At 34.9% G+C, this 23,155-nt stretch overlaps 1 protein-coding gene across 3 annotated transcripts in view; it reads left to right on the forward strand.

Moving 5' to 3' along the window:
* Nucleotides 1-23,155, forward strand: part of LOC149481887 (oxysterol-binding protein-related protein 9) — a 68,699-nt gene that overhangs the window by 19,472 nt on the left and 26,072 nt on the right. For 2 of the 3 annotated variants that reach the window (XM_089705063.1, XM_089705061.1), the window contains exons 3-8: nucleotides 2,683-2,862; nucleotides 3,250-3,327; nucleotides 4,087-4,137; nucleotides 5,311-5,380; nucleotides 6,086-6,172; nucleotides 7,261-7,372. In XM_089705063.1, the coding sequence (XP_089561189.1) occupies nucleotides 2,683-2,862; nucleotides 3,250-3,327; nucleotides 4,087-4,137; nucleotides 5,311-5,380; nucleotides 6,086-6,172; nucleotides 7,261-7,372 (578 nt within the window). The remainder of the gene's footprint in view (nucleotides 1-2,682; nucleotides 2,863-3,249; nucleotides 3,328-4,086; nucleotides 4,138-5,310; nucleotides 5,381-6,085; nucleotides 6,173-7,260; nucleotides 7,373-23,155) is intronic. The other variant, XM_089705062.1, reaches the window with a different exon arrangement.

Below are 23,155 nucleotides of genomic sequence, written 5' to 3' on the forward strand. Positions count from 1 at the left end.
CTGAATACCCTTTTATCATTTTTAATGGTTTCTTCTGCTACTATGAATTTCCGGGTTATTTCGTCCAAATTGTGGCAGTCTCTCGTCTTTGTAGTATCCCCACGAAAAAAAATCAATAGGGTTTATGTCCGGGGACCGTGCAGGCCAGGCTAAAGGGCAAAGATACCCTGAAAGATGGATTGGTCGTTGCAGCCTGCGCATGCGCCGGTGACGGCTGCCTTAAAGCCTGGCCTCCAGGGTCCCTCGACCTAAACCCTATTGAATTTTTTCCGTGGGGATACTACAAAGACGAGAGACTGCCACAATTTGGACGAAATAACCCGGAAATTCATAGTAGCAGAAGAAACCATTAAAAATGATAAAAGGGTATTCAGACATTTAAAAGACAACTTTTTACGGTGATGTCGCACTTGCATTGAGCAACAGCGGGGTTATTTTAAAAATTTCTGGTAATTAAACACCTATTTATTGGTTTTAATGATCATCATGTTAATTCAATTTTTGCACTTACCACATTTAGATTTAAATTTTTCGATTGAAGCCTTCTGAATAATTAAATGAAATTTTCAGGGTAGCTATCTGATAGATAGAGCAAGTTTTTAAAAGTCAAACGGAAAACTTTTTTTATTTGATTTTATTTTTTTACGGGCCCTTGAAGTGGTGAACATACCGGGAAATTTTACCTTTCTTGCCATTTAATTCTTTTTTTTATTCCATTCAAAGATCTAACGATAGTAAATGTTACCATACTGAATTGGCCTATCTTTCAGCTTAGCATACAAAAAAAATCAAGCATCTTCCGCAATCATTGACGTCAGCATGAGTGAAAATATCATCGTACTCGGCGATAGGTGAAAAATTGAAAAAAACGTCATAACTCCGAAAATACGAAATATCGCATAACATACATGGGGGTGATTCGGATAGCCCTCTAGGTCCTCTATCTCTCAGCTTCCGTTCATCACTACTTTTTGGTACACCCTGTATATTATTATATAAACATTTTATACCAATCCAGTTAGTGGCTTTGTGAATTTGCATCTTGATTTTGCCCAAACTCTTATTTCTATTAACATTTGTGCTAATATTATAAATCTGAGGCGTATGTTTGGTTGCACGCGCTAATCACTGAAAGATTTGAAAAATTTTGTAGTGTTAGATAGCCTATTTATCCAGGAAAGCTAAGGCTATATATCATCACGTTAGAACCAATGGAAGCGGATCAATACGGGTAAAACTGTGGGGAGCAGCTCATAAGCGAGAAAGAATTACATCAAAGGCATTTAAAGAATGTTTTGGCATATCATCTACACATGACGAGCCGCATGGAAAGTTGGGCGTGTACGGAACAACCGCCGTCGCCCCTGACCCCATTTCCTCGTGAATCATCCCATCTCCTTTCTCTCGGATGTCCGCGTCGCGACAAACAGAATAACAGATACGTTGGACGCAGTGAATACTAATTATCTCATGTTCATCAGAATGGAGACGCTCGATAAATCTTGCCGGTTAATGGTCAATGGTTAACATTCCGCGCCAGCTTCACTGCTCATTTTTTGAGTGGAATTTTCGGAATTGTGTAATGAAATCGCTTGAAAAGTATGCGAATTCATTTATATTTTACATGCTGTGTTATTGTGGATTACGGACTAATTTAGTTTTTAATTTCATCGTTAGGAGCAAGAAATTTCAATAATTTCCTCATTGTCTTGTCATAAAGAATGTTTGTAAAATTCTTGTCATGAAAAAACTACTAATTCGTTGCCGTGTTAATTGTTCAACGTTTTGATTATATCCTTCATATCATCATGTTGTACATTGACTTGTATCTCTGCTTTTACCACACCTACCTACCTGTCTGTCTACTATTTGTGTATTCATATGCATATTGCTGAGCCGCGATGGTAGTGTTAACCATTCCTAACAGAGCCATAGCTTGTATTAAAAAGTAGATGTCAGGCTCGTCTACATTCCGTCCCATATATTATAATCATAGCATGTCCTTTCTCATGCACCGATAAATGAGAATCATGCTTAATGTTTAGTATTAAGTTTTGTAACCTTTTAATGTTATGTGAACGAAATAAAGACGATTTTATTAAGCTATTGCATAGCTTCTATCGCGGGCCTTGAGCGCGGGGACCGAATCGAGAAATTCCGTAACGAAAAAACCTCACGCTCCCCACTCCGACGGGCGCGGAGGTGTGGCTTGAAGGCATAGCATGCAATAGCTTTACCGCGGCAGTCCCCTAGTGCCACGTATTTTTTTAACGTGATAAGTCTGATAACATTTTTAAAATCGTTTTAGTCGGGTGACATGTTCAGAAACTTGTGTCACACCAAAACCTCACGAGCGCGATCGCAGGTATAACGAGAGAGAGACGCGCGGACCGATCTCCCGTCTCATCTCGAGCGCTGCCACCAATAAGACGTTATCACTTAAACATCTCGATCGGTAACCTACTTTACAAACAACCAATTTTTTTTATTATTATTTATTACTAGCGGTCCGCCCCGGCTTCGCCCGTGGTACATATTTAAGTTTTCTCTACATAAGAACCATCCTCGTACTTCAAGGAATATAATAAAAAAAGAATTATCGAAATCGGTTCAGCCGTTCTCGAGTTATGCGCTTACCAACACATTTTGCGATTCATTTTTATATATAAGATTATGTATCAGGCCCGCGATGGCTCCGAGCGCGAGCGCTGGGTGCGCGCTCTAGAAGACACGATAGCGCGTCACGGGCGCCGCGAGCGCTGGTCGCGCTGCGTGCCCGCGCCCGCGCACCGCCACGGCGACCTCGAGCGGCGCATCTCTGAGGCTGATGCGTACTTGCAGATCATGATTGAGCTGGTCAACGTGAGTGCACACACATACACACACACATACAAGCATATAAATACACACACGCAGAGCGCGTCACGGGCGCCGCGAGCACACATTACATGCACACTATTGCTTGATCCGCATAGATATAAACATGTATAAATGTACACACGCACGTTTAAACATATTAACGCACATTATGTCAGCTTCCCAATACTCATATTAGGTATTAAAACATTTCCAGTAAGACAAGCTTCGTTATAAAACAATCTACAAACGACAAAGAAATGAAACAGTTACACTAGTCTAAAATAATAACGGAAACTCTAAAGTATACCGACACTTTTAATAATTGGTGAATTCATTGAAATAAGAAAAATTGAACAGTATATTAATCTCCTGAAATTTGTTTCCTTTCAGAAATTGAACATACGAGTGTCAGACTTAACGGAACCGCACGAAAAAAGCAGAGCTCAAGTTATATTGGACCATGCGAACGTAAGTAATACATATAATACATATAACGTCATATAGAATAATAGTTTTTTTTATTGTGCTATACCTATATAGAGATTATTTATTTTTAGTTTTAAAATATTCAAGAGCTTAAAAATTTAATGCGTAGAAAAAGATCGAATACGTTCTGTTTAGCGTATTAAAATATAAATTAGTAATAGATCCCGCCGCAGGATTAGTGCGTTCATAGTTTTTTTGATGAAACCAAAATTTTATGTATGTATATTTATAATTAGGAGAATATATATCGACTAGGTTGCCAGTCAAAATTTGGCCGCAAGCATAAACTATAGTGCGTTTCACGAGAGAGTTCCCCTGCCGTTATGTTGGCATACCTGACTGTCAAAAACGTCAAAGAGCTTAGAAGCGTTACAGAGCCATTTCTCTTTCACCACTTCTAAGCGTATGCGGCATGATGCCAATCTCTAAAACATTTATAAATTTCGGAAAACCTCGACAACTCTGTAACGCTTCTTAGCTCTTTGACGTTTTTGACAGTCAGGTATGCCAACATAACGGCAGGGGAACTCTCTCGTGAAACGCACAATATATCAAGAATTAATAAATAGAATATCAGTGACTTTAAAACAATTGGTGAAACTACACCGTTAAATAAAATCTAGAACTGAAATAGTTGACTTATTTATGACAATTATGTTTTTGAAGGTACTTTGTGTGTAAACGTTTTTCATCTACCGTACGATCCGTATATATTTTATACAAAATAATCGTTTGTTACAGGCAATGTTGGACAATATTAAGCATTCCATAGTACTCCTTCAAATAGCTAAGGTGAGTTCAACTTCAGAAACAAATAATATTTAGTCTCTCTTGAAACTCAAGAACTTACAAAATGATTAGAATATATAACATGGACTAAAAAAATCGTTTTTCGCCATATTCTGAACGAATTAGTAAATATATTTAAAAATGGCTTTCATTTTTAATTTCAATTTAAATGCAAGACTTTAAATGCAAAACTTGTAATACCTATTCAACGACTAACATTCTTAACAGCTTCATTTAATTGAAACTAGATGGCGTTGAATTCCTACTTCCTACTAATATTATAAATGCGAAAGATTGTGAGGATGGATGTGTATCATTGTATGTGTATGTTTGTTACTCTTTCACGCAAATACTACTAAACCAATTACAATTAAATTTAGCACACATATAGAGGGTAACTTGGATTAACACATAGGATAGGTTTTATCCCGGAAATCTCACGGGCTCGGGAACTATGCGGGTTTTTCTTTAAAAACCCGCATAGTTCCCGCATAGCTAGTTGATCATAAAAGAAGCCATATCTTAATATGTACCTAAATAAATTACAATGATTATTAAAATTGATTTGTACAGAATATGAAGAGATTCTTTTGGCAAATCGTCGTGGAAAATAAGAAATCGTTACACTAAACAATAATTTGAAAACTATTTTAAAGGTAATCATTGTAACTTATTTGCGTACATACATACTTTTAGGTATGAAAGTTTATTAGTTGTGCCGCGCGGTTTCACCTGCAGATAAAACCACGGGCAAAACATTTATATCCTGTTTTAACATTTTGTGGGCACTTTCTTTAGCTTTTTTCATTTAATATTTTCAACGAAATCGTTGCTGTGGTTTAGCCGTGAGAGTGTTATAGACAGATAGATCTTCTTTTTTAGTATAATATTTTCTAGAGAAATGAGTAATAAGTAAAACCTAAGGACGTAATGCTTATAATGGATCTTAAACTGAACTAGATTTCCGCCGACGGCTTCGCCCGCTGTGTCTTAAACTTTATAAGTTATACATTTTAACGTTCCTCTTCAATCACCCTATCTATTAAAAAAAACGCATCAAAATCCGTTGCGTAGTTTTAAAGATTTAAGCATATATAGGGACGCAGTGACACAGAAAGCGACCTTATCTTATAATATGTAGTGATAAAATTTATTACAGTAAATTATTTGTTACAGAATACGGTAAATCCAGTAAATGGCGTGTATCAAGGACCAACGAATCCATCGCAAGCACATATCAAAGAAGGTAAATAACTCATATTACTTACCTTAATAAAAGCTTAAAAAAGAATAAGTATATAGAAAGTCAAAAGGGTCGACTTGGAATGGCGTAATATGCGGGTTCGAATCCCGCCTCGTGATCGAATTTTTTCTATGTATATTTATCAAGCATTTAAATGCTACAAAACTAAAATATCAAAAAGAATAGGTGAGATTTATATTATTACTAGCGGTCCGCCCCGGCTTCGCCCGTGGTACATATGAAAAATAGATGTTGGCCGATTCTCAGACTTACCCGATATGCACAGAAAATTTCATGAGAATCGGTCCACCCGTTTCGGAGGAGTATGCAGACTAACATTGTGACACGATAATTTTATATATAAGATTTATATTTCCGGCTCAACGGATTATCCGTTGTTTTAATGTATAACTTGGCAAAATACTTGAATTCGAATCCCGCCTCGTGATCAACTTTTTTCTTTTCTTTACAAATTTAATCATATATTCACTTTGATGCTATAATTTTAATATCACTTGAATGAAAGGTTTTATGCAAGAAAATAGATTAAACTCAAACTAAGTCTAATGAGTATCCTGCCTGTCTTTCGACTAAAACCTCCTCCAAACTAATATTTAATATTATTAGTTTGGAGGAGTTTACTCATTTACTAATAAATATAATACACAATATCTAATAAATATTATAAACAAAGCACATTGTACATAGACTTGTCCCCCCGCGTAGAGCTCGGCGCGGAGTGCCGCGAGCTGCCGCCGCTGCCGATGACGCCGCTCGACCATATCGACGCGCCAAGTATGTATTATAATATTTTTTATTTTATTTGTATAAGAACATAATAGGCATACATGATTTAATATAAAAAAGTTCTAAAATTCACTACGACCACACAACATGTTCTATTATTAAAAAAGAAGAAATTATTCATTATAAATATTCTGTTATACTAGCTTAAGGCCGTAATCAGAAAGAAAGCTGGAAACTTATAAGCGCTTACCGGCGCTTGTCAGCGCGGCTGTAACGCGGCTATGTTCCCGTGAGATTTCCGGGATAAAACCTATCCTATGTGTTAATCCAAGTTACCTTCTATATGTGTGATTAATTTCATTGTAATCGGTTCAGTAGTATTTGCGTGAAAGAGTAACAAACATACACATACACATCCATCCTGACAAATTTTCGCATTTATAAATTAGTAGGAAGGATATATGCCGTATACTAATAAATTTTATTAATATATACTTATATAATATACTTATATAATATTGTAAAGCTGAAGAGTTTGTTTGAACGCGCTAATCTCAGGAACTACTGGTCCGATTTGGAAAATTCTTTCAATGTTTGATAGCCCATTTATCGAGGAAGGCTATAAGCTATATATCATCACGCTAAGACCAATAGGAGCGGGGCAATTCGGGTAAATCCGGGGCACAGCTAGTTTCTAAATAAAATCTTGGGACATTCGAGTTGGTTTTATTTAAAGATACTTTTAGCGCTCGATACGATTGATTATTTACGATCACATTCCTCGCTACATATTCTCGCACATTATTGGTGAAAAAGCACCCTTAATCGTGTATTTTAGTTTGTTTTTTGACGTGACAACGTCTTATAATTCGATAGAGCCGGCTGCACGCACGAAAAAACATGACTCATGCGGCGTTACCTCGCTCTGAGGCGTTCCATGTAAGGCTTGAAGTGCGGAACGAGCGACAAAGAAGCACAATAGAACGTTGTCACGTTCAACTATCGTCAGTAAACCGACTTTACAGACAACCAATTTCTTTTTTTAACTATTAAGATGTATGAAACGGAATAAATAAAAAAAATATTTTTAATATCGACCCGAAGGAGCAGTATAAAATAAATATACTTATCACCAGGGCAAGCGATGTCACTCCTAGTGCCTGATACTTCATATTCATCATCGGAGGGTGAAGACGATTTCTATGACGCTGATGAAGAACCAGAATCGCAGACTGATCCTGGACCTAGGTGAGTGCTTATGATGATTGAATTTTAATATTTTATTGTACAAAGTAATAAAAACATAAGTGGACAGTTGGGATTGGATAGCAAGGTTATTTCGTTTTTGGAATGTTTTCGACAAATTTTATAATTCTGATATAATTATATACTCTATCTCTTTTTAATTAAAATAAAGTCCGAGCACTTTAACCTGCTTCTTCTCTCTTTCCACCGTCGTTAGACTTAATGAAATGTGTAAGTATGTTTGATATAATTTAGTATGATTGTAAACAGCAGCAATTGTTTTATTTAGAGAGGATATCTATTTGAACGCAATAGTAATTCAGCAAGAACGTTAAAGAATGAACACCTACATATAAAGTGCTGCCATCCATTAGAAATTAGTTAAACTACTACCAACTGCTTTATTTCAATACGTTTCATGTTTTAATGTTGTTTTGTCACGTAAACAACCTTAAAACAATCCCATGGTAGGTGAAAATTTATAGAATCAACTACTAATATATTATGATAACATAAATTGCACGGAAGCAAAGCCACGAAGGAAAACTAGTATAAGAAATAAGAATGCACATAGTTAATATAATGTTTTTATTATGCCCACTTGAGACACGACCTCAACAAAATCCGAAACTATCAATTTGGGATCTTTTTATGGAGCACATAAAAGTTACGGGAAAGGGTCGGAAAGGTTCAAACTTACAGCGATCGGTGAAACAGCGGAAAAAGGGTTTTATATTAGATACTAGATAGGAAATAGGAGAATTCGTTTTGTTATAAAGACAAGTAGGCAAAATAGTGATAACCATAGTAGTTGCTTAGCCAAGTTTACAAAATGGAATGGTGTAAAGATTTAACCCCATTAAATTTCACTTTAACACTTTAAACTTGTGATTTATTTCTGTTGTTCTTGTTGCTGCTCGATTAGCTGACGATATATTGATTAGATGCTAACGTATGGTAATATTAATTAGTTTTTTGTTTCTAAACACCGTTGAAATTGCGGTACACAGAATACTGACAAAATTTTTAAAATTATTTGTATAGGTAAGTACTATATTTTTTTCATGCTGGAGCATGCATACAGTAGAAAATGGATTTTTAATAAAACTTACGGTCGATTACCGTCTTACTAGTTAGTATCTACTAGTTCTCTTATTTCATTAATAATACTAATTGTTTCACTTATAAAAATTCCTCTCCTGCACTATCAAAATTCCTTCCTTATTGTATTTTTTATTCATTAATGAATGCATAAACTTGTGTTTTCTCTAATCTTCTCTATAATTTCTTTCATTCCCTTCTTCTTAAGTTTATAAATTGGCAAGTCTATCCGCGCTCGCTCAACCTTTATTCCTGAATCCTAGTGTATAGTAAAGGGTCGATGACCAAGCCGGTCAAAGCCTTCAGGATTCCGCACAATAAAACTGATATCATGAATGCTTTTATCAGAAGATTATCGACTAACTGATTATTTAATTGGTTTATGTTGATATGAAGTAACTGAATAGGTGTGGAAATATCGTTTCAGGAACAATTTTTGATAATTCTTCCTGTGGCCGTTATATCTCACTCTCGTAAAATTTAATAATCTATTTAATAATAAATATGCCAAGTTTTAAGCTATTGCATAGCTTCTATCGCGGGCCTTGAGCGCGGGGACCGAATCGAGAAATTCCGTAACGAAAAAACCTCACGCTCCCCACCCCGACGGGCTCGGAGGTGTGGCTTGAAGGCATGCTATGCAATAGCTTTACCGCGGCAGTCCCCGAGTGCCACACGTCTTTTTTTATGTATTTGGGTACCTATAAAATATTGTGACAATGTAACAAACAAAGAGCTGCTGTTGACTTAAATCACCACTATGAAACGGTTTCTGGAACGCAGTTTTCTAATGTTAAGGATTTTTATGTATATTAGAAACGTAAATGTGTGTATGGCAATATATTTACGCAACAGAATTCCCAATTCAGGGTCGAGGTTTTCTATTCTTTAAAAATTTTCTCTCTTTTTGGACTCTTACACCAGTCCACCACAACAACATCGAGAAAAAGCCTTATTCTTTGCAGCCATTTCAAATAAAATAAATACTAAAAAAAAATTATCATGCTACTATAGCATTACTGGTATATCTTCATTCGTATGTGTTAATGTATGTATTTGAATACAATTAATAGTATTGAAACTACATTGACCAAAATTTAGCAGCTATACCTATTACCATATCTCTCGATATAATAACGGCCGCGAATCTATTTCCGATATCGACCGATTCCGTTTCTAGGCTACTGTCCACGTCCGAATTTGGGCTAATCGCTGCAATGGGTCTATTTCGGAATGTCGAACGGTTTCTAAATTAGCCGACTTTGTATAATCTAACGGGTACGGATTGTTAGCTTTATTCTTAATGTATTTTTTATTAACTACTAGCTTTCCGCCCGCGGCTTCGCCCGCGTTTTCAAAGAAAAACCTGTTCCCGTAGGATTTCCGGGATAAAACCTATCCTATGTCCTTTCTCGGGTATCAAAATATCTCCATACCAAATTTCATGAAAATTGGTTCAGTAGTTTAGGCGTGATTGAGTAACAGACAGACAGACAGAGTTACTTTCGCATTTATAATATTAGCATAGACAAATATATATTTATTAGTCCATGATATTAGTATGGTTTCATCAAATAAATAGTTATTATAATTATTGTTATACATAGATAAGGTATCCAATTAAAATTTGTAAATTTGCATGCTGTGTCTACATCCAGAAGGTTATAAATCAACTGCATGATAGTACATAGTTAATAGAATAAATCACAAACATTTGTAACCAGTTTTGTAGACCAATAAAAAAAAAAAAAATGGATTGAGTGAGTGACGTCATCACTCGATGCGTATGTTAAAATTGCACACAATAATAATTATTGGTGTATGTGCCCTTATCAGACGAGCTATGAAACCTACAAATTCATGAAAGAAGACAAAATAATATCTAGATGTATATTTGTTTTACTTGCTTACTCGAGGAATTAATGAAATTGTAAGGGCATATAATTTCCACATCTGCAATTGGAAATGCAAGCGTATTTTATTAAATTGAATTAGGATTATTAGTATTTCTATATTAATTCTGACATTGGCACACAGGGTAAATATATCTAGTTCCTATTAAAATAGGGTTAGTATTATTGATAACATAAATTTATAATAACTTCATAGCAAACCCGTTTTCTGTCCCAATTTCTTGCGACTGAATTGAATATATGAATGCTAAAAAGTTGTTGTTCTGTATGTTCATCACTGATATGACCCTATAACCTATATGATCAATTACCTCTATCTATAAAAAGGCATCTGATCAAAATCGCTTTAAAAACAAGTCTAGTGAAACAAATGTTTCAGTTTAAGTATTAGTTACTAACGAGATATGTATAACTAAATATAAGTGAGACCTAGCCCCTAAGCGTCAAAGATTTTCATTCAAACCAATAAATAAGGTAACTTAATTGTATGTAAGAGTTAGGCAATATAAAATAAATCAGCGTAAAGGACTTAGTAAATCGTTCTTTCGAAATGACATTTCACACACCAAGTCTCTCCTATTCTTAGGCCGCATATTTGAATAGTAATTTGGACTTCAGTTTATCGATTCTAACGAAGCCAGTGTACAAACTACAACGTCAAAGTAACCAATTCTCCGATAACTTAATTTCTGCTCAGCAATCTCGATGCGATCTATTTGACCTTTGACCGTTCACGTCAATTTCCTCAGGACAGTATTGAATCGGTAACAATAAATAAATAAATAAATAAATAAATATTATAGGACATTATTACACAAATCGACCTAGTCCCACAGTAAGCTCAATTAAGGCTTGTGTTGTGGGTACTAGGCGACGATAAATATAATATTATAAATACATATATAGATAATAAGTAATAACACCCAGACCCAAGAACAAATAATTGAGTTCATCACACAAATATTTGCCCTGACCGGGGATCGAACCCGGGACCGTCGGCTCAGTAGGCAGTTACTTTACCACTGCGCCAACCGCGTCGTCAAATGGCAAAAAAAATGGCTGTTGTCTTTATCTCAGTTTTAAAAGCATCTTGATGCGTCAATGTTTTGTCTTTTAATGCATACTTCCACGTAATGGGTGTAGAAATAGGTTGGTAAGAGTTAAGACTGATTTTAAGGCACGTGTAATAAAGAATAGGCTAAAGAAGTAGGTTAGTAAGATTAAAGTTGGTGGTACAAAGTGGGAGATGGTGTTTAATATCTTTTACTCTGACTAAGTGTAAATATATTGCAAAGTATGAAAAGATGTATTTTTCATATCTTCCACATAGTAACACATCAAAAATTATAAGAATCGTTATAGGATTTTTATCACATTTCACGCGTTTATGGTGTGATCATAAAGTTGGTTGGATCATTGAAAAAACTTTATGATTGAGCATTAAAGTTCGCTCGCAAGGATTCAACTGCTTAACCGACGTTCTCGATCCATATCGTATTGAAAAAGTTGTAAAAGTTCGAATTATATAAGTCGATTTATATTCTAGATTATTATTTATTAAGACTACTAGTGGTCCGCCCCGGCTTCGCCCGTGGTACCTACATGTTTAAACTATCCTATCTCTCAAGTTGGATCGAACTGCACATGGTGTGCGAATTTTATTATAATTGGTTAAGTGGTTTAGGAGTCCATTGAGGACAAACATTGTGGCACGAGATTTATACAGGGTGTCCCACTATCGGTATACTAAGCGCGAAGGGACTTGTAGTTTTGCATACACTGATCACGTAAAAAATACTTAAACAAAAAAATTACGTCAAAAATTTTTTGCTAAATTTTTCCTTAAAATCCATGGTTTCTTCTCTCACTTCGCGCAACCGGCATATACCGCTTCGCTACTGTGAGCATTTTATTAATGAAAAAATAATCTTAAAAGAAAGCTCACGTGCGGGCGGCATAGTTGGGCGGGTTGCTTGTTAGGGGTGTACATATAGAGTTTTAAGAATTCATCTATTTGAAAATAAAATGCGTCTGGAATTTTATAAGTATTTTTTACGTACTCAGCGTATGCAAAACTATAACCTCCTTTGAGCTTAGTATACCAACGGTGGGACACCCTGTATATATTAAGGTTTCAGCATAAGCATGTTAACAAACAATTAATATTTTCGTACAAGAATTACTTCCTATTCACTTTCGTAAATATCCCCTTATTTTTCCACGTTTCTCGATAAATATCATTACGGCATTTAGTGTAGTTCAAGGTCGCAATTAACGGGCTTCGAGCTTCATGACTAATGATAAAATGACATGTAACGACTTTAAATGTGCTAGATACATCATACAGTGACATCTGGTGTCCAAAAATTGAACTGCTGAATAGTTTTTACCTCACATCAGAACTTTCCTAAGTATGGGTTGGAGAATGTTGCGTGAGCTGTGTAATATGGCATACCAGTTTGCGGATTTTCTATTCTAGTACTATAGACTCTATATTACTACAACAGCTATAGTCGGTATTATACATATTATGACGTTGAAAGTTCTTACGGCTATCTTATCCTTCAACGCTTTGTCATCTATCTTGGTGAAATGTTTGAACCGATCCGAATTAAAATATAATCTTTTTTGGAATTTGTTCACAAGATTTGTCATATCAGAAAGTTTTGAATAACCAAAATAATGATATACAAACGGGAATCACCCCAACATTGATTTTACGTCCCGTTTACGATTTACGACATTAACAAAATCTGGCGACATCGGGTCTACCACGAAGCCTTCGCTATCTTCTAATGTAAACCAGTTTATTTAACTAAAGGAATTACTGGATCGGGGCTAGGCGGGTCTTAACCTTACTGGAAATTTTAACTATGCACTTAATTGTGTTAAATATTAACTACTAGCGGTCCGCCCCGGCTTCGCCCGTGGTACATGTTTACGTTTTCTCTACATAAGATCCATCCTCGTACTTCAAGGAATATAATAAAAAAATAATTATCGAAATCGGTTCAGCCGTTCTCGAGTTATGCGCTTACCAACACATTTTGCGATTCATTTTTATATATAAGAAGAAGAAGAAGATAAGATAGCAGTATGTACATTGTACACATAAAAGAAGCAGCATATGAATATTTCCTTTTACCCGTTCCTCACGTTATATAATTTTGCATTCGTTACCAACATATTTGCACCTTTTATTTTCAATTTCCAACGATTGTAACTTCGGTTGTTGTTACCAAAAATTCATTTTATTACCTTTTTTATTCACTAAACTTTAACATGAATAAAAATCACAAACCATGGTTTTTAAATGTCTGATCATTATTACTGTTGTAAGCACTGTTGCATTATGATCGTTAACTTAAAATGTATCAGATTTAAATAAAACGCTATTATTCTCATATGTTCTTTTTAAGAAAGTTATGTCAAAACTATTTTATTGCCAAGATGCACAAACATGATAATTTTGTACAAACATGATAATTTGCTCTACAAACGTATTTTCTAGACAATATATTAGTTACGCAAAGTAAAAAAGGAAGTATGAACAAATTACTTGGCTCTAACAAATGGGATGCGTGCTCTGGGAAATATTTTTACTTAATTGGGTATCTACTTAGAAGATAAATGGTAATGTTTAAAATTAAGGTAGGCCGGAATATTGAGCTCCCAAGTTATGTTAGAATTTTGTTCAAAATTGTACAAAAAAATAGCACCATCAAAATCAAGACTTGTAAATATTGGTAAAGTTATATTTGTGCGCGGTAAGAAAGGTTGTACATACATGAAAATTGGTAAAAAATTATTTGTGCGTAGATCGTAAGGTAGGTAGTAACATCGTTGGTTTCCAAAATGGTAACTGCTGTAGTAGAATCTATTTTCCGAAACGATAGTAAATTAAATTATGTATTTTGACAATACCTCTAGTTTGGTAGTTTATCAGACAATAATAAAGAGTGTCGTTCAAAAAAATTTCATGCGTAAAAACCCTACAAACATGCATATCTATACTAATATTATAAAGCTGAAGAGTTTTTTTTTGTTTATTAACATATCTTTCAATAACAAATGAAAAATTCACCTCTACATAAACAAGCAGATGCTCTATAAATCTTCAAACACATACAGGGTGTACCAAAAAGTAGTGATGAACGGAAGCTGAGAGGTAGAGGACCTAGAGGGCTATCCGAATCACCCCCATGTGTGTTATGCGATTTTTCGTATTTTCGGAGTTATGACGTTTTTTTTCAATTTTTCACCTATCGCCGAGTACGATGATATTTTCACTCATGCTGACGTCAATGATTGCGGAAGATTGTTGATTTTTTTTTGTGTGCTAAGCTGAAAGATAGGCCAATTCAGTATGGTAACATTTACTAACGTTAGATCTTTGAATGGAATAAAAAAAAGAATTAAATGGCAAGAAAGATAAAATTACCCAGTATGTTCACCACTTCAAGGGCCCGTAAAAAAATAAAATCACATAAAAAAAGTTTTCCGTTTGACTTTTAAAAACTTGCTCTATCTATCAGTTAGCTACCCTGAAAATTTCATTTAATTATTGAGAAGGCTTCAATCGAAAAATTTAAATCTAAATGTGGTAAGTGCAAAAATTGAATTAACATGATGATCATTAAAACCAATAAATAGGTGTTTAATTACCAGAAATTTTTAAAATAACCCCGCTGTTGCTCAATGCAAGTGCGACATCACCGTAAAAAGTTGTCTTTTAAATGTCTGAATACCCTTTTATCATTTTTAATGGTTTCTTCTGCTACTATGAATTTCCGGGTTATTTCGTCCAAATTGTGGCAGTCTCTCGTCTTTGTAGTATCCCCACGGAAAAAAATCAATAGGGTTTATGTCCGGGGACCGTGCAGGCCAGGCTAAAGGGCAAAGATACCCTGAAAGATGGATTGGTCGTTGCAGCCTGCGCATGCGCCGGTGACGCCTGCCTTAAAGCCTGGCCTCCACGGTCCCTCGACCTAAACCCTATTGATTTTTTTCCGTGGGGATACTACAAAGACGAGAGACTGCCACAATTTGGACGAAATAACCCGGAAATTCATAGTAGCAGAAGAAACCATTAAAAATGATAAAAGGGTATTCAGACATTTAAAAGACAACTTTTTACGGTGATGTCGCACTTGCATTGAGCAACAGCGGGGTTATTTTAAAAATTTCTGGTAATTAAACACCTATTTATTGGTTTTAATGATCATCATGTTAATTCAATTTTTTCACTTACCACATTTAGATTTAAATTTTTCGATTGAAGCCTTCTCAATAATTAAATGAAATTTTTAGGGTAGCTATCTGATAGATAGAGCAAGTTTTTAAAAGTCAAACGGAATACTTTTTTTATGTGATTTTATTTTTTTACGGGCCCTTGAAGTGGTGAACATACTGGGTAATTTTATCTTTCGTGCCATTTAATTCTTTTTTTTATTCCATTCAAAGATCTAACGATAGTAAATGTTACCATATTAAATTGGCCTATCTTTCAGCTTAGCACACAAAAAAAAATCAAGCATCTTCCGCAATCATTGACGTCAGCATGAGTGAAAATATCATCGTACTCGGCGATAGGTGAAAAATTGAAAAAAACGTAATAACTCCGAAAATACGAAAAATCGCATAACATACATGGGGGTGATTCGGATAGCCCTCTAGGTCCTCTACCTCTCAGCTTCCGTTCATCACTACTTTTTGGTACACCCTGTATAACGCATATTCGCCTAAACTAACATCGATTATCTCAAGATTGGTGATGCTTTATTTATAAACAACGCTGGATGCACGTACGTCTGTCGATTTAGCGCTCTGCTAAATAGTAATCTATTGTCATAGATTACGCTATTGTGCAGATGCGGTAATGCATATTTCACGGTATAAATAATGATTGCAGGAACTTGATGAATTAGAATAGATCACAAATACGTTGAATAGAAATGAGATAAGTAGGTAACCCACTTTGAGTATATAATTTAATAACTTCAAAAATAATAAGTTTGTCTTGTAAAATGTAGAGCAAAAACGAAAACGAGAAAAAATTTCATGATTTTAGAGGAAACTCGTACTCAACGTCAGAAAATAACCCATATTTTTTTACAAATCTTGCTGAACTTCTCAGTAACGATCATGAAATTATCACATAGCCACATCGTTAAAATTACTCATCTAACCTACATGCGTCCAACCCTGACCTACCGCGATTTGACAGCTCCAAGACGTTTGTGTATCATCGCTAATTACAGTAAATTCATACCGACCTCCGCATCTGTATACCAAATCATTGACCATTTTTCTACGCGTGTCTCAGTGCGCCACGGACCGCGGTGCAGGACGCACGTACCGTGTTAGCGCTGCGGATCGATAGAATACATCGCGTTACAGTGCGTAATAAGGACACAACGTTCGTGAACTAGCCCTTATTGTAGAGGAAATTTGGATTTTTTATTACAAATTGTTGGTGCATGTGCTGATATGAAATTCGGGTTGGTAGCTGTTTGGCTAGCGATTGAGGAATACTGTTTTGCTATAGGGAATTTTTTACATGTTATTTAGTTTCGTTGATTTATCTTATGGCGTGTAAACGACAGTGTTTACCTATGTATGCTATTGTACATTGGATTTGCAAAATATACGCAACTGATATAACGTTGAAACAATGTAGAGTTTATTATTTTGTAAGCACGTTTTAAAAATTGATTATTATAGTTTTGTTTTTCTGTTTTCATTTGTTTGAGTTATTTTTATTGAATTTTGTATTCTTATTATTTAGACTCATCACAATCCCGTGTAAAATTTTTAGTTATAAAAAGCAAAATGCAAAAAAATTGTCGCTCTCGTGAAAAAGCGTATTATTTTTTTATAAATCGACATTCTATAAAAATAAATTATCAATACAATTTTGCAAAGCTCGTAAATAACTTGCGAATGTATTGATTAAGCCTATATTGTTATTTAATTTCACGTTAGTTGAAAATACGCAGTAAGCCGCATATGCGTGGGCTTTGGTTTCGAATGAGCGGGTTGCTTCGTTTGATCTGCGGAAAATTCGATTTTATTTACTTTTTATTATAGATAACATGTTTTTTATAGGATGAATAAGTAATAATATTGGTATTGTAGATGTTTTTCTACTATTTAATAAATCAATTAGGTAGAAACGCATAAAGGGTTTATAAAGGGTTAAAATTAATGAAATGATTACTATCGTAGTATCGGACTATTTGTTTTTGTAGATAAATAAATATACAAAATATTTTTTTATCATTAGAGTAAAAAATCAACGCTCAGAGAACGAGAAAAAAATATTAGAAAAATTATTTTCTCAATCTCATTTAAATATGTATTAAATTACAATCTGGTAATAAGTTAATATACTTCTTTATAACAAAAATCAATGAATAACATTTCTAATCTTTATACATATTAGGATTTTATTAGGTTTCGAGAACTCATCAGGCAAATCCATGCTCTTATACCTATTATTACTAGATTTCCGCCCGCGGCTTCGCCCGCGTTTGCTAAGGAAAACCCGCATAGTTTCCCTTCCCGTGGGATTTCCGGGATAAAAACAGCATTAATCCTCATTGGTTAAGGATTAATGCTGTATTGGTTAAAATCGCTTCGAAAATTAGCCATTCTTTGTCGTAAAAAGTAAATGACAAAAAAAGTTATTGTGGGTTATCCATAAGAGATAGACATATACCATCGCGGACTTTTCTGTAGACCTTTTCAATGTGTATAATACTTAGTACATTATTTTGATAAAACTCGTAGGGTTCAGCCTGCGTTTGCAATGTAAGCGGAAAAAAATGTAATTATTTACGACATCACATTAGAAACCTCAAAAATAACAGTACTTCTCCACTATTTAATGGATTTTATTATACATATAAACCTTCCTCTTGAATCACTCTATCTATTAAAAAAAACCGCATCAAAATCCGTTGCGTAGTTTCAAAGATTTAAGCGTACAAAGGGACATAGGGACAGGGAAAGCGACTTTGTTTTATACTATGTAGTGATAGTGATATATTAGAATATAGAATATTAGATATACTAGTTCGAGCAATATGCCAAATCATTTCTATAATACCTATGCTTTTTTTTAATTAAAATATACTAGCTGTGCCTTGTGGTTTTACCTGCATTGCTCCTATTGGTCTTAGCCAGAGGATAAGCTTTTCTCGATAAATGGACTATCAAAAGTGAAATAATTCTCAAATCGGTCCCGTGGCCGTGGTTCCTGATATTTGCGCGTTCAAGTAAACAAAGTCTTCAGCATAGAGATCTAGAGAGATGCCAATCGCTTGCGCTGAGTACGAAACCTGTGTCTCATAACAAATTTACGCACACAACAGTAAACAAAATAAAAACAATACTTCGCGTTGTGTGCGTGTCATCACACAAAAATTTGAGAGCGACTATTCGTTCGCACACTAGATTGTAAGTGACGTACGTATACAGCACCGCACAGCCGCAAGATATGCGTTTACGATAGGGATTGCTTGTCGATAAAATGAGAAACGTTAAAATTAAAACAATTTATAGGCAATACAGTAACTACGTAGAAAATAGAAATGGACACCTTGATGGTAGCATTCATGGTGATGAAGTACATAAAGCATTGCCTATTGACTTATTGTAAAGTAATATAAGTATGAAATAAGTGACTTCTTTTTTTAATCCATGTATAACAATTTACTGTCTGTGATGTTAAGAAGAACATTATGTCTATAGCGTCGAAAGCCGTCGGTAATGACAGCATTGGCCGTGACATGATTATTCCAATCCTAGATATTATTGCTCCTGTGTTAACTCATATTCTCAATGAATCCTTATCCTCTCATGAGTTTCCCATGGCCTGGAAAGAAGCTTTTGTCATTCCTCTACCAAAAAAAGTCAATCCATCCATATTCTCCGATTTTCGTCCCATCTGTGTCCTACCCTTTCTTTCTAAAACCCTTGAACGACTTGTCCAACAACAGTTATGTTTATTTTTAAATAAACATAACCTGTTTAATCCTTTCCAATCCGGATTCCGTCCTGGTCATGGCACGACCTCTGCTCTTATTAAAATTACTGATGACATTCGTTACGCAATGGATAACAAGCAACTCACTCTACTCACACTGTTAGATTTCAGTAACGCATTTAATACCGTCGACCACGACATATTGTTGAGTTTGCTTTGTTCTCTTAACATATCTCCAGAAGTAATTGAATGGTTTCGGAGCTATCTCCAAGGACGTCGACAGAGGATCAAAATCGATGATCACCTATCATCATGGTGTAATATCACTGTTGGCGTTCCTCAAGGTAGCGTGTTGTCTCCAATCCTTTTTTCCATCTTCATCAATTCTATCTCAGACAATTTATCTTCTCCCTACCATATGTACGCAGACGATTTGCAGATTTATACGCACGTTTCACTTTCTCAACTTCCTGAAGCTATTGAGCAGGTTAATAATGATTTAGAACATATCAACCAGTGGTCTAAAAACTTCGGTCTCTTAGTAAACCCGGCAAAAACGCAATGTATTATTATAGGGAGCTCTAAATTGACTGCTAAGATTGACTGGAACACTATTCCGAATAATTTAACTTTGGATGGAACGTCAATACCTTTCAGTGACTCTGTTAAGAACCTTGGCATTCACTTTGACGCAAATATGACTTGGAAGGTTCACCTCGAAGTCGTTCGCAAAAAGTTGTTTGGCGCTGCAGGCTCAATACGCAGGCTGCGCAATTTCCTGCCCATACCAACTAGGATTTCCCTTGCAGAGTCCTTACTCTTCCCCATCCTTGATTACGCCGACTCCTGTTATCCCGATTTAACCGAGAAACAACTCGATTCTCTAGAGCGCCTTCAAAATCTGTGCATCCGATTCGTATTTGGTCTCCGCAAATACGATCACGTATCCAATTTCCGCAAAAAACTTGAATGGCTTCCTATACGTTTTCGCCGGTATACTCATATGCTGCATTTATTATACGGTATCTTATTCGATCCTAAGACCCCCTCCTATCTTAAAGAAAATTTCAAGTTTCTCAACGAACATTCCTTAACTCTCCGTTCCTCTAACCTTTTAACCTTAAGTATTCCTTCCCACCGTTCTAATTTCTTTCACTCCTCCTTCACTGTCTCCGTCATTAACCTCTGGAATTCGTTACCCGAAGAAATAAGACGTGCTGAATCGATTTTTACTTTCAAAAATAAAGTTAAAAACTATTATAGTAAACTGTCGCAGGCCAATTGTTAACCCTCTTGTTTATTGTATATGCTTATATGTATGTATGTATATTTATGTATGTATATGTATGTATATATATATGTATGTGTCCTTATATATATATTATATATTATATACATTATATTATCTGTGCAAGTATATAATATTTATAATACAGGTATATATGTATGTATTTACTATGTAGTTATAGTATATAAATATTATTCTGATTCATGCACTTTTATTTATTATGCACCACCATGATTAAGTTAACTATTTTCCTCGACTTTTTTGGGTTGCCTGGTAGAGATCGCTGCCAGCGATAAGGCCGCCTACTGTACATTGATTAATTTATTGTTAAGTTTATAAAATGTATCATATCTGGTGTACAATAAAGTATTTTTCATTCATTCATTCATTCATTCAATAATTACTATAAAATTATTGCTCGAGTACCTATCAAATAATAATAATACAATCAGATATTAAGCTAATAGTAATACATTATGATATAAAAATAAGGTAGTAAAATAATACATAATACGATAAAAAATCCGAATCTTATCGACATGGACACACTCGACGCGCATCCTCAACTAACGACCGCGAGCAGCGGCCTGTACTACACGATCGAACGTTTTGTTAGCTTTATTATGTTCATTATACATTGCGGTATTCGAACTTCGCGTTTGAATAGAGTCACGTACAGAAGAAGCATTGTAAACTATTTACATAAATTATTGTGACTGTTTTTCTGTCACATAATGAAGACAAGAAATCACTCTACGTAATATTGTTTTTGAAATTTTAGTAAGAAAATCGTATAATTTTCAGTACTTACCGATGGTATGTGATTCCATTTGACTTAAAGTTGCTGGTTTCACTTCGGTTTTTACAAACTTTAACGGAACAACACGGCATTGTCAAATAATACCCGGCCGACGGTCGAACGTCAACTGAATGGAACAAACAGCATGTGTTCTTTTTTTGGGCATATTGCTGCGACACCGGCCCCGCCCCCTAACCATATCTCCCTTTAGTTTCTTTGATCTGTGGTCTTCAGCTAAGTTTAGATTATGAGTATTTAAACTAGATTCTAAAATAACGGGTTCAAGGTTTAATTTCGGATAATAAATAAAGAAAATATAGAATAACCTTCAATATTAATGCAGATGTGTCGTTTCAATTAAATTGTATCTAGGACATCCATTAGCATTAGCTTATTTTTGGATAATATTATTTAAATTGATTTTTTATTTGATTAAGAACTCAAGGCTCTTTGAAAAATTATATTTAAATTAGTTATCTGTATATTAATTCGTGATTCAGAAAATAGAAAACGTATTTTCTGTATGTCTTCCAAACATAGACGAACGCACGCAAATGTTAGTAGATAAATATAGTATTATTAATTTCGGTCAAGTAGTTTTTTTTTTCAGATAAAATGTTACAAACAAACTTACAGACAAATCTTTGCTCTTTTTAATATGTATTAGTATACTCCGCGTATAAACGAAATGGATTTGTTATACCTAGGTATCTGTTACAAATCTTCGTTGAGATTAGCTAACGAGGTCCAGTGTATTAATATCTATATAATATATATTAAAAAATGAAACCCGTATCGTGTTGTCACGGCATCACGTGTGAACGGCTGAACCGATTTCGATCATTCTTTTTTTATTATATTCCTTGAAGTACGAGGATGGTTCTTATGTAGAGAAAACTTAAATATTATGTACCACGGGCGGAGCCGGGGCGGACCGCTAGTATATATAAAAAAATGAAACCCGTTTCGCGTTGTCACGGCATCACGTGTGAACGGCTGAACCGATTTCGATAATTCTTTTTTTATTATATTCCTTGAAGAACGAGGATGGTTCTTATGTGGAGAAAACGTAAATATGTACCACAAAAGGTAGCCTATTCTTTCTCTGGGTCTAAATATTGTCTGTGCCAAATTTTATCAAAATCGGTTAAGAGGTTTAGGCGTGAAAACAATACATACATACTTACATACATACAAACTTTTCCTCTTTATAATATTAGTATAGATTGGATTGTAGAAAACTGTGTAGCATATTATGTAAAAGATATTCCTCCTTTTAGTGGCTAGAAAAATAATTCATTACACCTTGAACGTATTGAAATACTCGATATCTTACGTTATTGAAAGTTTCAGCGTAAGCGTATTACGAAAAAAACCTTCACGACTGAAGTTATTAGGTAATCGTGTAACGTGTAACGAGGTGTGGTATGCGGACAAGTGAACGATCGAGATTGTGCGGCTTCTATCGGATTTATTCATTCATTAGCTACGTACAGACAGGTTGATGGACGGAGCTTTGTATCAGAATAAGGATATTTGCTAACAGGATTTGGTCTGGGATGGAAAATTTCAGAAGTAACGTCCTTATTCCTGAAACTATATAATATACTATATTCGGTTTTGTTTTGATATGAAGTAACTTGTACGCGTGAAGTGGTTGTTGGATTTATTGAGTAGCATTTGTAATATAAGACGC

The sequence above is a fragment of the Colias philodice genome, chromosome 16 (assembly GCF_061535455.1).
Source record: "Colias philodice isolate Cphi_HAF_F1 chromosome 16, ilColPhil1 Martin Lab GWU primary, whole genome shotgun sequence".
Classification (NCBI taxonomy): Eukaryota; Metazoa; Arthropoda; class Insecta; order Lepidoptera; family Pieridae; genus Colias; species Colias philodice.